General features: G+C 33.0%; 1 protein-coding gene across 15 annotated transcripts in view; it reads left to right on the top strand.

Annotated features, from left to right (window-relative positions):
* Positions 1 to 16,980, top strand: part of MIA2 (MIA SH3 domain ER export factor 2) — an 81,208-nt gene that overhangs the window by 52,954 nt on the left and 11,274 nt on the right. For 11 of the 15 annotated variants that reach the window (XM_010967028.3, XM_045504287.2, XM_010967026.3 and 8 more), the window contains 8 exons: positions 386 to 524; positions 4,980 to 5,081; positions 6,002 to 6,062; positions 6,643 to 6,678; positions 9,892 to 9,959; positions 11,177 to 11,259; positions 12,901 to 13,029; positions 16,142 to 16,300. In XM_010967028.3, coding sequence (XP_010965330.2) covers positions 386 to 524; positions 4,980 to 5,081; positions 6,002 to 6,062; positions 6,643 to 6,678; positions 9,892 to 9,959; positions 11,177 to 11,259; positions 12,901 to 13,029; positions 16,142 to 16,300 — 777 coding nt within the window. The remainder of the gene's footprint in view (positions 1 to 385; positions 525 to 4,979; positions 5,082 to 6,001; positions 6,063 to 6,642; positions 6,679 to 9,891; positions 9,960 to 11,176; positions 11,260 to 12,900; positions 13,030 to 16,141; positions 16,301 to 16,980) is intronic. The other 4 variants (XM_045504288.2, XM_010967031.3, XM_010967030.3 and 1 more) reach the window with 2 other exon arrangements.

The following is a 16,980-nucleotide window of genomic DNA, read 5'->3' as shown; positions in this document are numbered from 1 at the left end:
GAAAGTTAAAAAAAAAAAAACGATTAAAAAAAAGCATTGTTCATTTCTGTGAAAGTAGTTTCACAGAAAATATTGAACTAAATATTTGCCTATAAAACTCTCATCACTAAAACCTTGAGAATTTTATTGGCTTTTAGCTCCTAGACTGAAAAAATTAGATAGTAGAGTTAGAATATTGAAGATTTTGGAAGATCTTTAAGTGATAAAAAATTTTATAACAATTTATATAACTTTAATTAAAATGTTAAAAGGCATTTGGGTAAACAGTACCTTATAGATTTTCTGTTGTTGGAAAGAGTTTATTAATAATTTATTTTTATGAAATATTAATGTGCAACTTAGAATATTTACTTCTTTAATTGTGATTTTAAAACATTTTCTATAGAGTGTATTAAAAATCTCCAGACTGAGCAAGCATCTCTGCAGTCAGAAAATACACAGTTTGAAAGTGAGACTCAAAAGCTTCAGCAGAAACTTAAAGTAATGGCTGAACTGTATCAAGAAAATGAAATGACACTTCACAGGTAATAAAATTACATTGATAACTCCACTAAATGGCAAGTAAAATAGCTTAAAAATGTCACATGTTGAGTTTATGTTATTATTCAAAGTTCTCAATTTATTATTGGGTTACATTTCATCAATTCATTTTTAAGAAGGTTATTTCATCTTGAAACACTTTTTCTTCAAGGAAGAAAATATAAGTGATATTGGAATTTCCAAGCTAATTCACAAAATCCTCTTTAACTTCTACTAAATAGCCGGCACATGACTGCTGATTAAATGTCACAATATGGCTAGGTAGGTCAGGGAATCTAGGTGGACATTCTAGTAATTGAACTATCCATTAATTCCATCTCTGATTATGTAAAACCGATTCTCTCCCTTGTGTAAATTGCTCCTGCCCAGCTGCTCCTTGTCTCAGTAAATGCTAGTGTCATTTGCTGAACTGCTTAGAGCAGCTGCTTATGCCTCCTTGACTTCTTTTTTTTTTTTTTGACTTCTTTTATATCCAATATTCATTCTCTCATTAGATTCTGTCAGCTTTTCTATATCTTGAATCTGACCACTTTCCCCCACCTTTCATTCTAGTACTCTGATCCTAGCCGTCATGCATTAGTACCTGGTTTATTGCAATACCCTCATGAGTGGTCTCCCTCCTTCCATTCTCAGCTTCCTGTACTCGCTTTCAGTAGCATAGCCCTCTAAAATGTAAGTTAGGGGTATTGGCACTCTCTTGCTTGGAACCTCCAAATGCCTGTACATCACACTCAGAATTTAATCCAAAGTTTTTACCATGGCCTATAAGACCCTACGAGATCTGGCCCTGGGCAGCCTCTTTAATTTTAGCTTGTTTTCTTTTTCCCTTATTATCTTCCAGCCACACTGGCCTTTTTGATGATCTTTAGCATGCTAAGACATCTGTACCTTAGAGTGCTTTGTACTTCATCCTGTTGCCTTGGAATGGTGTTCCGTATGTAAGGTTCAGTCCTTCACCTCATTTGAGTGTAGGTTCAAATGTTGTCTGAAAGAATCCTTCCCTGGTTCCTCCAACTGAAATAATACCTGCCCCTCCCTATCCTCTTGTCTTGCATCTTGCTTTATTTTTCCTTATTGCTGCTGTTGTCCTCTGGTGATTGATTATCTTTTTATAATTCCCTACATTTAATGTAAACTCCATGAGTGAGTTACCTCATTCTCTTCTCTTCTTTATTTCCAGTGCCTGAAACTGTGCACATGGTATTCAATAAATATTTGTTGGATATATGAATAAATATGTTTAGTGCTTTTATATATTATACTGAAAGATTGTGTGTGCGTGTGTATACTGATGCCTGAATGCATACTTACACAGAAGACCGTTGAGATACCTATCTGGAGACAGCAGATTTTCAGATACCACTATCACATTTTTCATCGTTAAATGAAACAAAATGTAACAGACTTGCAAGCCTCTTTAAAAACTTAACGGAAGTTACTACAGTTGATTCTCATTATCTGTAAATTCTGTATTTGCAAATTCACCTACTTGTGGAAATTCATCTGTAACCTCAAAAGCAGTACTTGCAAAGCTTTAGTAGTCATTTGCAGACTTGGACAGAACAGTGGAAGATCTGAATTGCCCAATGTGCATGTTCCCAGTTGAGGTCAAACAAGAACTCTGCCTTCTTGTTTCAGCTCTTACTCTTGTAAACAAGTGCCCTTTTTGCAGTAAATTTATTTAGTGCCACATTTTTGTGTTTTTGTGTGCTTTTTTTTTTTTAGTGATTTAGCCATTTTAAATGGCCCCCAAGTGTAGTACTGAAATGCTGTCTAGTGTTCCTAAGTGCAAAAAGGTAGTGGTGTGCTGTGCCTTATAGAGAAAATACATATGTCAGATAAACTTTGTTCAGACATGAGTTCTAATGTGGTTGGCCATGAGTTCATTTTTATGAATCAGCAATATATATTAAATGAGATTTCTTTAACCAGAAACACATAAAACAGGGTTATATGTTGATTGATAAAAATGCTATGATCCGAGCTCTTAGGAATCTAATGGTGTATTTCCTTTAGGAGCAGTAGTTCAGTGTTTGCTAATTTAAGACTTGTGGTGACTTTATAGACTATAACCAGTGGGAATAATGAGATTCTGTTGTATGCATTTGGAAACTGGTAGAGAATATTGAAACTCCATTGATGTCAGGTGCTGGGTGGTAGGTTACACTCTTTCACTACCAAGCTGTATACTTCAATCATGCTTTGGATTCAATTCAGAGTTTAAAAACTTGCTATTCATGATGGAATTCTGGGCCTTTTGCAACTGCTCTGGGCATAAAAGAGAAATAAATCAGACTAAATGGAAGAACTACAGAGTAACCTAATAGTTTCTGTCAGTAAACCTAGGAATGGGCCCTTCTTTTTAGGTTAGGATGAAAGATATTGTGAGTAAACTTCGGACAGAAAAAGGGTTATCTGAGGTGAAAGGAATACTTTTGAGTGTATCTTTTTTTTTTTTAAACTGATGTATTGTCAGTTTACAATGTTATGTCAATTTCTGGTGTACAACATAATGTGCAGTCATATATTTGCATACATATATTATTTTTCATATTCTTTTTCACTATAGGTGGTAGACAAGATACTACATTTAGTTCCCTGTGCCTGTGCTATACAGTATAAACTTGTTGTTTATCTATTTTATATATAGTAGTTAGTATCTAGAAATCTCAAACTCCCAATTTATCCCTTCCCACCTCACTCCCCCGCCCCCTGTAACCATAAGTTTGTTTTTTATGACTGACTGTTTCTGTTTTGTAAATAAGTTCATCTCTTTTTTTAGATTCCATGCATAAGTGATATCATATAGTATTTTTTTTCTCTTTCTGGCTTCTCTTAGAATAACGATCTTTAGGTTCATCCATGTTGTAGCAAATGGCATTATTTCATTCTTTTTTATGGCTGGGTAGTATTCCATTGTATAAATATACCACAACTTCTTTATCCAGTCATCTGTCAGTGGACATTTAGGTTCTTTCAATGTCTTGGCTATTGTAAGTAGTGCTGCTGTGAACATTGGGGTGCATATATCTTTTCAAATTAGAGTTCCCTCTGGATACATGCCCAGGAATGGATCTTGAGTGTATCTTTTGAACAACAACAACAAATGTTTAATTATAGAATTTTAATGAGTAATGTTTAGAATTTGAAAGAAAAAAGGTATTCTCTGTGGATATTCAAAGCAAGGATGGGAAGCTGAGTAGAATCCTAGCTGCATGTGTGTTGTTCATTAGTTTGAAATGTGGTGAATTCCCAATTTCCATCATTAATGAGCCCACCCACATTCAAGAGGAGGGTTCATAGACTTTACTTCTCAGTGGGAGGGGTGACAGGGATTCTGGCCATTTAAAATCTATATAGTTTATAGGAACACACCTGTCTTCCGTCTCCAAGCCCACTACACTTTTATGGTTTTCCTAAGGAGATGGTTTTTATTTTCTTATAACACCTATGAAACAGTTGATCTGAGGAGTGCCTCCTAAGCAATAGGTAATGTAGTGTGTAGACTAGAAAACAGTTACCGTTGTACTGTAGAATTTCTTTAATGGTTTGTCATGTTTTTCCCCAAAGTCATGAAAAAGGTGAGGCACCCGCCGTTAGGACTCCAAATGCGTTTTCTGGTGGTGTTCAAGTATTTCTTTAGGGACCAGTGTTATTAATGATACCACGTGAAACAACATGGGTGATGTAGTATAATGGAATCACTATTTACTAGCTCTATGCCTCAGTCCAGTTATTTAGTTTCTCTGTGCTGCATTTTTCTTTTTGTAAACAGTACCCTTTGTGTAGAGCTGTTGTGTTAAATAAGATATTGTACGTAAAGGTGTAAGAAAAGCTTTACTCGAGGGCTCATTAAATTAGCCATTATTGCTAAAAGAACTAGCAATAGTAAGTTGGACTACTACTGTGAAATTTTATTTACTTTGGGTTCATTATGTGTAAATTTGTGTGTGTGTGTGTGTGTGTGTGTGTGTTTGTGTGAGAACTGGCCTGGAAGTCCAATCACTATTTTAACAACTTAACCAATTTAAAAGTTATTGAAACACAGTTCATTAATGACTTCTTGTTTAATAAATGCAATACTTCTTTATACTGGAAGGCTTGGTAAATAATATACAGTTATAATAGTTTTTATTAATATTTACCTATGATAATCTTATTTCTGTGATGAATTCTTATAGAAAGCTCTTGAAAACTTCTATATTAGTAGTACTGTTTTAAACAAGATGCTTTACAGTGTGAGTTTATAGTATTAAATTCCACACTCAGAATCTTTACACAGGTACATTTTTTTTCTTGCATGTGATGTTTTCATTGGTATTATGCATATTGCTTTATGGGAGCAGTAAAGTTAATCACCAGTTGTCATATAATTAAAAATATATAATTGATCATTTTATGACATACAGTAAAAGACATAAAACACTTTGTGTTTTAAGGAAATTGACAGTAGAGGAAAATTACCGGTTAGAGAAAGAGGAGAAACTTTCCAAAGCAGATGAAAAGATAATCCATGCAGCTGAAGAGCTGGAGACCTATAGGTATTGAATATATTTTTCCCTTCTTTTTGATGTTTAAAGCAACCAGACAAAGCCTGTATTTTTGTTTCATTATTTTTTGTTCAGATATCTTGCTGTTACACACTTATACAGGAAATATAAAAAGGAAGAAATGTTTTTCTTTCAGTGTATGATTTTAAATCTCTCACATTAGTTGGATTTGAATATGGGTGTCCTATTTTCTGTTAATGTTAAGAACTTTATTAATGCAATTAGTTTTAAAGTCTTTCCTCTTTGGTTCACATGGGGGAAGAATGTGTATGATGTTAATCAATTTGAGAAGTATGCCACGAAAGGGAGAGTAAGCCTCACTTAAAGTTATGAAGGAGTATTTAAAGACCATAAGCCTAGTTTTTATGTTAGCTTAGTCCTCAGTGAGCAAAGGTAAAATTATAGAAATAGTAAAAACCTTGAGAAAATAAGAGGCAAGATTCAGCAGTATTCCAAATAATTGTGATGCTTCATTTTACATTAGGACTAGTAAGCTTGAGTTTTATCCAAAAGAAGGAATGGTCTTGTTAGTCTTATAAAAATAATAAGTAACATTTTATTTCTCACAAATCATTAATTTCCTAACATTCTTTTAAGGTTATAGACATCTGAATAAATCTCCCAATATCATCCTTCTTAAGAATAAAAATGAACCAGTATGCCATCTAAATCTTCTCATGGTCTTTGGTTTAGGTAAACCCAAGTAGTAGTATTCCTAAAGCTTAATTAATGTCGAAATTATCTCAGGCAGAAATAAACTTTAGAAACGCATAAAGGTGGTTAACACGTGAAATTCTGTAGTTATATGAAACAATGCACTCTAGGTATTTTAATTAATATTTTCAGTAGAGGTAGTGTTCTATCATTTCTTAGTATATGTTAATAGCAGAATGATTATTTGTTCTTTATAGAAAACGAGCCAAAGATCTAGAAGAAGAATTGGAGAGAACCATTCGTTCTTATCAAGGACAGGTATGTGTGTGTGTGTGTGTGTGTGTGTGTGTGTGTGTGTAAGTAACCTAAAACAGTTGTGATTTGTTTGAATTAGTATCTCTCTGTTTTGATGCAGGAGTATACTTATTTGACGAATTGTATACCTCTTGAGGTTTTGCATGGAGCTGTGGAACATTTCTAGGGAGGCAAAGATTCTGTGATAAGAGACCTTGTTTAAAGTGGCCATGTGTCCTGCTGCTGCTTTGGGAATGTGTGTTGTGTAAATAAACAGATATATATCAGCACCGGGGTCTTTTCCACTTCAGTCTCCTTGTTGTCTCTTAATTGGCACTTCCCGTTGTAGTTGATTATTGGATAAAATAGACATGTACTAGACAAAAATTTTAGTTGTCTTTATTTTTCCAGTTTTGGTTTTAAAAGCAGAATAGAGTAGATCATGTGTATGTGAAAATTTGCTTTAAAATGTTACTTATTTTTTTAGGGACGCTTGAGTTATTTTTGAGTTTATGAGTTGTATACTGAATCACAGCGGTAGATGTGCATTTTTTTAATGAAGAAAAATAGTTATCAGTAGTATTTTAATGACTTTGTTTTTCAGATTATTTCTTATGAGAAAAAAGCACATGATAATTGGGTAAGTACTAAATTATCTTAGGCTCTTTTGCCAAATTGTTCTTTTTCCTAATTGAAATGAGCAATGTAAAAGGTCTACTTTTACACTGAGAATAGAGGTAGTATTTACAGAAATCAGTTTCTTTTAATTTTGCCAGTAGTGAAATTATGTTCCTTATGAACTAAATACTTCGTATGACACAGTTATTCACAAAATCTGATTTTTCCTTCTCTGCTTTCAGCACATAGCTTCTTTTCAGGGAGCTTCTACTTTCTTTGGGGAGGTTAATATAATGTTCATGGACTTGTTTCAGGCACTGGATTGCCACTAATTGTGGACAAATAACTTAAAGTTCCTTAGGTCTGTTTACCTCTCTGTAAAACAGTGGGGCTGGACTAAGTGATAATCTAAAGCCCTTCTAGTTCTAAAAGTTGTACCATTCAGGTATCTGATTCTCACTGTTGAATTACTTGTTACACATTAAGAAAAAGACCATCGTAAGAAATGACATGTCAGAGCCTCAGAGGAACTGTATGAGGAAATAATAAGCATGTAGGTTTTGACTAATTGTCCGAATGATCCCTCTAACGTGAAGAACTGTAGAAATAGCTGGCCCTCGGAAGAATTGTCCCTCAGAGTCTTCAAGGGGAAGCAGTTTGCACAGTGGGTGAATGTGGGGTCTGGCATCAGCCTGTCTTGGTTGATATCCTGGCTGTATCACCTGCCACCAGTTCTCTTACCTATAAGATAAAAGATATCATTAGTATCTATTTCATAGTTATTGTGATGATTAAAAAGGATATTTCTGTTAGCCAGGTACCCGACATATAGTAAGCACTCCGTAAATGTCAAATTATCACTGTTATACTGAAGCTTGGAAGGTATTTTTTAGGCATGGATATTTCTTGGAGTAGAGATTCCAGCTTTGGGTGAGAAATTAGATACATCGAATATCAAGGTCCCTCCCAATTCTAAGATTTTGTACGCTTCTATATTGAGGTTTCAGTGAAGATTTGTTACTGAATTAAGCTGGGCTTGGAGATGAGTTTAGTCTTCTTTGGTACTCTTCACCACTTTCTAAATACTAGATGCAGACTATTTTTAAAGATTGAGAGGAATTGATGTTTATTAGTATCTGTTATGTTCTAGGCACTGTACTTATAAACATTTTATATATATTGCTCATTCAATCCACACAGTAACTCTGTAAAATAGGTATTATAAATTAGGTCTTACAGACGAGGAAACACCCTGAGGTCACATGATTAGCGATGTAGAGTGGAGATTGAAATACTGACCTTTTAGTTTCTAAGTCTTGTGCTTTTTCTTTTCAATATATTGAATTTCTTGTTTAGTAAAGAATGACATTGACTTTAAATTAAAACATGCAGAAAAATATGCCCTTCTTGTCTCAAAAATCAAAAGATTTTTTCAGATTTATAAAAATAATACATACTCATTGAACAAAAGTTTATACCGTGTAGAAGGGTACAGAGAAGAAATCAGCAGCATCACTTTAATTTGTTCTGCACTTTTTGGACTGTTTAGACATAAAGCACATATATATGTTTAAAAAATGAAATCACATATTAGTTTTATAACCTTCTTTCTTACTGTATCATAGATATTTTCTGTGAATGTTTTATAATTTATATAAACCTTTTCCATTTTATAAACTTTGTTTCCACCTCTTTACTGTTATAATTTTATAATTTCAGATATTACATTCTCTATTGAGCATTTCTTTGCTCTATCCTGTTAGATTTAATTTTTTCTTCCTTTAAACTCTCATAGTACTATGTTTTTTTGTGTCCTATGGCAAGTACTGTGGTCATTTATATTTGTCCTTACCACAGATTTAAGCCTCTTAATAGAGGGACTGGTTCTTTTTCCTTCACACCTGTACCTCATAGAATGCTATTTTGATACTGTAAGTATTCAGTATCTGAATACAGTGATTCAGAATACAGTATGGTCATTCACTGAATTATAGTTTTGTTAATCTTTAGGTGTAAACTTTTCAAGTTTGAATCACTGCCATCAGTTTACTTTTATATTTTTTTGTTGTAGGTGTATTTTTAACAAATACTATTCTATAATCATAGTAGAAGTTACTTTTGACTTTATGCATTTTTTGTGCCATATACTTGAGTAAATATGTTACACTATAGGCGGCATGTAGAAATAATTTCGGTGCTGCATTATACAAAATTAAATGAATTAGTATTTTGTTAACTAAAATTGTTGGTGTAGTATTCTTTTTTGTTAGTACAAAATTAGGTGATTACATACTGGAGAAAGATGATTCATGGAATCGCTTTGATAGTGCTAAAATGTGGTTAAGCTATATTTTAGATGAATATTTGCCCAGTTAAAGTTAATTTTATTTGTGCAGTTCACAATTTTAAGTGAACGCATTTGATAGTATAGTGCTTTTTAATTGTAAAAAGTTATAGACTGAGTTAATTACCTATGTTTTTGTGATTTTACATTTGCTCTAGTGCGTTGCATAACTTCGGCAGGCCTGATGTGCCGCATACTGCCGCTTCTAATCTGTAGAGTCCACAGAGTAACTGGGAAACATGCAGTATTCTGGACAAGTTTAACCTTTGCCCACAACTGTTTGGGAGTATTGCATGTTCTTGGTCTAAGTGTAAGCTTTGTTTTCTATAACATATATACTCTGATTTTTATTAAATATAAAAGTGTCACTAAACAAATGTAAAAGACTGTAGAAATATATCTGTATAGTGTTGTGCACTTAATAAACATGCAGCATGCTGTGATTATATTCAGCCATTTAAAAATAAAGGCCTGTATCAGCTTGCTGTGAAGCTATTTGAGACCTTTAGTTTCACAGAACGATAGTGATTTCTTTCCAGAGGTGGTGCCATAGCCAGTGCTGCTGTGCATAATGATCCCTGGTCTCCATTCCAAAGCTGGGATCCTCTTACATTGTCATGGTGTTGGATATTTACTGCACCAAAAGCATTTATTGGCAGGTACATGATTAAACTCCAGCCTTAGGCTCATGTCTTCTGGTTATATGAAACTCATTCCCTTTTAAAAGAATTCTCTGAATTAAAACATTTTTACGTTGAGTTTATTAAAATGGATGCTTACTTACTCAAGTGATTGTGATATTTGTTTGCCATTATTGAGATACTTAGGTGTGCTCATCTTTCATTTTAAATGTTCATAAATTTATTTTAAAAACGTATTATTTTCCTTAAGTTGGCAGCTCGGACTGCTGAAAGAAACCTCAATGATTTAAGGAAAGAAAATGCTCACAACAGACAAAAGTAAGTATCTTAGTGGAAACACTTTAACAACTTCAGTTATGACTTTTATTCTTAGTTTTATTAATTAGTTAACACTTTTATAAGGATAAACAGGATTGTTTTCAGTGAATCCGGCATATCTACTGGTAAAATATCTGTTATTTTACCAGGATTAACTAGATTTTTTATTAGAAATACTTGTCTCAGAGTGATTACTCTAACAGAGAAGGAAACTTTCAAAGATTCTTCTGTAAAAACTGAAACTTAAAAAAATTGTTTTTGAATCAGTATAGGTAGGAGGAGGTTACAAAGGATGAAGACAGAAAGGATGAATCTCTCTGACATGGTAATTCTTGGAGTATCAGCATCTTTTAGTGGATAAATGGATAGAATAAATATTTATTATTTCTCCTTGTCCCTGGTTTTATTGCATTGGATGGTATTGCTTTACAATAACAAAATGAAAGAGGATAAAAGTATACAATGTACAATTGAAGGGAATAGTAAATGCTTTTCTATGAAGATTGTAAAAGTCTTCCCAGAGTGTTAAAATTTCCTGCCAGCATGTGCTATTAACATTATCCAATATTAGTTTTAGTCTTTTTGCTTGTCTTTTCTACTCAGAAATTAAAATGGAATGATTAAATGTTTTATTTAGATCTGATGGTCAAGATTCTTTTAAAATGTCGTATTTTTAAGATAAGTTCAGGAGTAAAATAGCAGGATGAATTAATCAGATTCCAATTTTACGGTATGATTGGAATCATATGGGTAACATTACAGTGGAAAGCATATATGACTCAGCAGTGGGAGCTCTGTGTTTTAACTCTGGTATTTTAATTTTGCATAAATCATTTAAGCTCCTAGCCTCAGTTTCCTTGGTTGTAAGATGATAGACTTGAACTGATTGACCTTAGAGAATCCTTCAAGATCTTCCTAAAATTTGGATTCTGTGATTATATCACTTTCTGTAGTCTGGTTTTGAAGAAGAAAACAAAACAATGCCAAACCTCAACAGAGCATCACTATCACTAGGCAAAAAGGAATCTGTTACCCCAAAATAAATAGTGGGGGGTATGGAAAGGTGTTTTGGTCAGAATAATTTTAAAGGGTCTGTTTCTTCTATGCAGATGTTGAGAATAGTGAAGAGTAGCTTGTACTCAATAGTGGCATTTTTCTTGAAATGTGGGTGCTTCTCTTGGATGAGTAACTTAGAGATGTTTGTTCTTTATTTGCAGATTAACTGAAACAGAGTTTAAATTTGAACTTTTAGAAAAAGATCCTTATGCACTTGATGTTCCAAATACAGCATTTGGCAGAGGTAGTCTTTTTTTTTTTAACCCCTCATTTAAAATACATATATTTTTATATATATTGTACATATAGTTTAAATTAGTATAAATTAACACTATTACTTATACATTTTTCAGATTTTGGAGCTAGGGTTCTAATCTAAGTTCTCTCACAATCTCCCAAGTTTCTGAATTTTGTTTCCCAAGCACTAATGTAAATAATGGCTGCCTCCCTTTCTCAGTGCATTTTGTTAGATGATATATTAGTGCCTTGAGTTCCTTGATAAGCAGAGTGCTTGGTACATAGTAAGATACTCATTAATTATTTTTTTGGGGCATGAATGGGTAAGGAGTGCTTAAATGGTGTTAACATTGTGACTGTTTACATAGTAACTATTCTTTGGAATTTGCTTGAATTATAAAAATAAGAATTAAAACAGTTGGTTTAAAATTATTTAAAAGTATTAATTAAAAAGGTGGAAAAACATTAATAAACAGAGTTTTGTTTGCTTTATTATCCCCAAGAGAGAGGACCAGTTCTTTGGAAAATGTATATAGTATTTCTGTCCATTCATTAATGAGTTAGCATTTTTATGATCTTAAGTTTTTCAAAATAATTTTGGTTGACTTGGAGTTAAACTTCTAGGGCAATGAAAACAAACCTTATCGTTATATGGGTAGAATCTTCTTTTAATAACTGTTGAAAAGTGATAAAATTCACTTTTGAAAGTCCAATTTCATTAAAACGAAAGTTTATTTCTACATTGAAGAGATAGCAGATTGTTTTGAATTTCAAATAGTAGCAAAATCTGGAGTGAGGGGAATTATACAGAAGGGATTTTGATCTGAATCTAATGCAAAAGTCTCAGGGTAAATAATGCTTTGATGTTTTGTTATAACTCCATTTGGATATTATATAAGCTATATAATAAAATTGACCATGTTTTGAAAAGTGTTATTTTGGTGGTATTTAAGTTTGGTTTTTGATGTTGTTGCTGATTTTTGATCTTTGAAAGCATAACCATTATTTGGGAGTGGTGAAGTTTGTAAAATAATAAGGCTCTTGGTTATATGGTTTATAGGTAAAGTGATTTACTTAAAGAACTAGTAAATGTAAACTGAATTTTCACTGGTGATGAGGTGATGAATCAAAAGTAATTTCTGATGCTTCAGAGTATTTTCTATTTTTTCCCCTACTTTTCAAAACCCAAGCTTTATTCAAGTAATTCATGGCCCAGTGCAGCCTATCTGGCCCTGATTTAAACTGAGCCCTTCCATGTTACAACACTCACCAGCTGAATGAAATATCAGGAAGTGTACTGCCACTAAAAGAAAGCAAAACCGAATGCCATGCCCCTCAAAACCTCTGTAACTCAAAAATATCACCAGTGTCCTTTGCTTAATATGGTATGGTTATTTAAGTGTATTTAGTTACCAAGAGGATGATATTTTTATTTACTGAATGTCCATTTGGTAGATAGACTTTAAAAACATAGGGTTCCATTTTTAATTCTAATCAGCAAAGCCCAAGGGATGGTTAGTATTTAGGACATGGAATAAACTTAAATTGGCAATAGGATGACCCGATGGTAATTGTTGAAGTGAGGTTCTAATCTGTAGTATAGGTGATTGAAACTATGAATTTAAATATGCTGTTTTAATTATTCCAGAGCATTCCCCATATGGTCCCTCACCATTGGGTCGACCTTCACCTGAAACGAGAGCTTTTCTCTCCCCTCCAACTTTGTTGGAGGGTCCACTCAGATTCTCACCTTTGCTTCCAGGGGGAGGAGGAAGAGGTATATTGTTTAAACATCTTTATTACTCTAGATTTCTTCCTTACTTTATATTTTCATCTCAACTTATCTTTAAAATGATCTTTAAAATAAACCTTTGGGTAATACAGGCATTCCTTGCACTTATTGTGGGTAGTTACTTTTGTTTGGAAAAAGGGAGCTTTATGACATCTAATTTTAATACATTTTTCTCTTAGAAACATTGGTATAATAGATTACATTTTGGTCAAGGACTTGCTGCATCTCTTTTTAAATCATATTTTAACTTCTTAAAAATTACTGTGCTACATAATATATAACTTTATAAAGACTACGTAAAATACATAACAATATAACCTAGCATAAAATTTTATTTTAATGAAACATTATTGGAATATAGAATTTAAAACCTTTTTTTACTTCATTATAATGACCTTCTTTTTTAGAGTCAAGGAATTCAGAAGTGCTCTCTTGTAGGCAGAATTTTGTTGGGAACCTTAATGGAGACCTAAATCATTTGTTAATAGGTTGAGAAACTGACCCAAGATTGTCTGCTTCGTAATCCCCCTTACGTGTTTTTGAGAACTTCCAGAGCCACATCAAGCCGAAGCATTAGCTGTTGATCTTTCTGCATTTTTTTCATCAGCGTACACCCTGATGTACTTGTGTACCTTGAGTTTTTCTCTTTTGATCTCTCACCATATTTGTTTACTTTGTCAAGTTGCTTTAAAATTTTCTCTTGGAGTGTGGCAAAATTGAAGCCTATTTATTCCAAAATTAGGAGTCTTAGATTTTTATTTCCAAATCTGTGTTTATATAATGTCGTATTACACACCAACAGAAGTGTAACTGAAACCAGTTATATGCTACCCTTACTACTTTTGATGCTCCCTGGTATCTTCTATTCAGTTCTATTCCATTGCATTAAAAAGAGAATGCTGATTAAGACAAAGTTAATTTCATGCACTAAAATGGGTTGCAGCCAGCAGTCTGGTGCCCTCTCATAAGGGTCAATTGACTAAACTGCCAAATGTCAATCACTGGAAGTTGAAGGACATAAGTCAAGGATTGCTTGTAGTCAACTGAATATTTGGAATAAGGATACAAATTACCTTTGATTTCTCCTCTCCTATTTAAATTACTTTCCTCTCCTTTTTAATTACTTTCAAGATACAGTGTGGTTCGATCACTTGCAAGGGCGTTTTACTATTTGTTAGAAAAGCTACAGAAGTTTTAGGTAAGTTATTAGCAGGTCTTAAAAGAGTTGCTTTGGACTAAAAGTTTCTATGACCCACCAAAGAAGAATGACCTTTCTTTACCTTCCTCTTACTATCTTTTTTCTTTTTTTTAAATTTGAAAGTTTGGATGCGATATATGTTTGAATAAGATTGCGTATAAGGAAAATAATTTCTTTTTAGAGTAAATTGTATATAACTTTTGGACTGAATGAAAAATCTTAACCTTTAGCAATTTCATGTTTGTAGTTTTTCATCTGGTAGGCAGTCAGTTGGTCTGTACTTTATTCCTTTGGAAGTAAGCAATCAGGAGAAAGCCTTTGAATGTCTCTTTTAAAGATCTGTTCTTCATTCTAGATGAACTCAGCCTAATTGACATTTGCACATTTCTTACTGATTTAACTTTCTGCTTTCCCAGCCTTTTTCATCTAATGATTTGATTACAAGGATAAGCAAGCTATATTTGAATATTCTTGCATTCTTAAAATGCAAGAAATATTTGAGAAATTTAATAGGATGTACAACTATAAGGAAAAGTTGACCTTCTGACATAAAAGTCATTTGGCCTCCTGACTACTCTACAAAAGAGAGTACATAGAAAAACCTTAAAAGATTACTACTATATATTAAAAAAAAAAAAGAATGGTATACTGATTTGCACAAGTTAACCATGAAAAGGTCAAATTAGTTTTATTCTCTTAAAGGAGGTACTAAAATGTGGCAAGCATTTTAGAAAGATTTCTGTTAAAATAATTTTCTAAAAGCTGTTCTTTGAAAGAGTAAATAAGCTTTTATTTTCTGGGCACTATAATTTTGAGAGACCTCATTCCCCATTCAATGACAGATGAGGTATTGATATATTTTGTTATTTAATATATTAAATTTTTTATATTTGTCTTTTTCATTTTAATTGTATGTGGGCTATTAAATGAGGTACTGTTTTTTTCTAGTGGTCTTAGGATGGGAACTTTAAAGTGATTCCCCTCCTTTATAAATGTAAGCATGCCAGATTTTCTTATACAGATGAGAGTTTTGGGGTGGGGGAGATAATTAGGTTTATTTATTTTTAATGGAGATACTGGGGATTGAACCCAGGACCTCTTGCATGTCAGGCATGCACTTTACTACTGAGCTATACCCTTGCCCTTACAAATGAGTGTTAATCTTGTTCAAAATGTTTATTCCAACAGTGCTGTTGTCTTGAAACTTTTTTTATATTTGCCTTTAGCGTTGTCAGCTCTTTCTGAAAGTGAATTTGATATTTAGAAATTGCTTTTTAAAGCCAAATTTATTTGGTGGGTATAAAGTTTTGTAATCAGAGTGGTTAAAATCATTTTGAGGCAGGAGATGAGTCATGTAACATTAAGTTGTAATTTCTTGAGTTGCTCTTAAATTAATCTAATTAACATTTCTAAAAGAGTTGTTTACTTTGACTAGTTACAAAATTATTGAAATAGGTATATATCTTCTAAGATGACTGTTTTAAAGGACTCATGCTCTTTTTGGCTTTTGACATATTAGTTTAAAGAACAAAAAACCCATTTTACAATTATCTTGTTACATTGGTATAGCAGTCTTTACTTTGCAATTTAGTTTCTACTCTTACTTTTCAGACTTAGTATTTATAATTTAACCACAAATTTTATGTGTAAACAATGATGTTGATAACATTTAAAATGAATTTTGTAGACAAGTGCTTGTATATGCACATGGCAAAATTATTTTTTCCTTTTGGTCTTAGAAATGTCTATGGTAGGATAGTTATAGTCTGATGTGTCTTAGGGGAGCTTTGTTGGAACCTGATTGTTTTCCCTTTTTAAAACCTGTCTGCATTTTATTTGGTATAAGTCTTATAATACTTTTTTAGATAAAACAGAGTTGTATTTTTCTTCTTTAATTAGGCTCAGGAGGCCCAGGGAACCCTCTGGAGCATCACATCACCAATGAAAGAGGAGAGTCAAGCTCTGATAGGTTAACTGATCCCCACAGAGCGGCTTCTGACACTGGCTCCCTTTCACCAACCTGGGAACAAGATCGTAGGATGATGATCCCTCCATCAGGTATGAAAAGAGGATAGTTACTACTTACATTTGAAAGACAACTAGTATGTGCAACATACAGGAATGGAAGAAATGAGGTGTACAAGTGTGTCCTGTCTTAAGAAAAATCATGGTATATATAATAAAAAACAACAATACACAAATTTCCAAACAGAATAATTAGGGGTAATTGTTTATATTACCTCCATGCCCCCCCCCATTGAATGTCTCTATTGTTTTTGTTGCTCATAGAAGTGATATGTGTTTATGTTTTTGTTAGAAAATTCAAACATTGGAGAAATATGTAATTAGGAAAATGAAAAAGTCTCCCTCATCATCTTAAGCATGCCCCTCCCAGAATTTAGTTTTATATCTTTTTAGGGAGTTCTTTTTTTTGATATGTGTTCAGTTGATTGAATTATAGTTTGTCTTAAGTTAGATTCATTTTGATCTCCTTATTGAGATTTTGGAGTCTTCATGCACTTAATAAGGCATACTAAAATCTACAGCGATGCTCTCATCCTCTTAGAGGATGATATTTACTTCAAGTTGTTTCCAAATTTTTGGTCTCTCACTTTTTGAGGAGTGTATATTTCTTGTATCACTTATATCTCTTCTTGTGTAATGATCCTTTATACGCTCTGATGATTAGTATTTGGTTGATAACTTACTGTCTGCATATTTATATAAAATTGAAAGAT

Source organism: Camelus bactrianus, chromosome 6 (genome assembly GCF_048773025.1).
Source record: "Camelus bactrianus isolate YW-2024 breed Bactrian camel chromosome 6, ASM4877302v1, whole genome shotgun sequence".
Taxonomy (NCBI): Eukaryota; Metazoa; Chordata; class Mammalia; order Artiodactyla; family Camelidae; genus Camelus; species Camelus bactrianus.
This window is presented reverse-complemented; position numbering and strand designations above follow the sequence as displayed.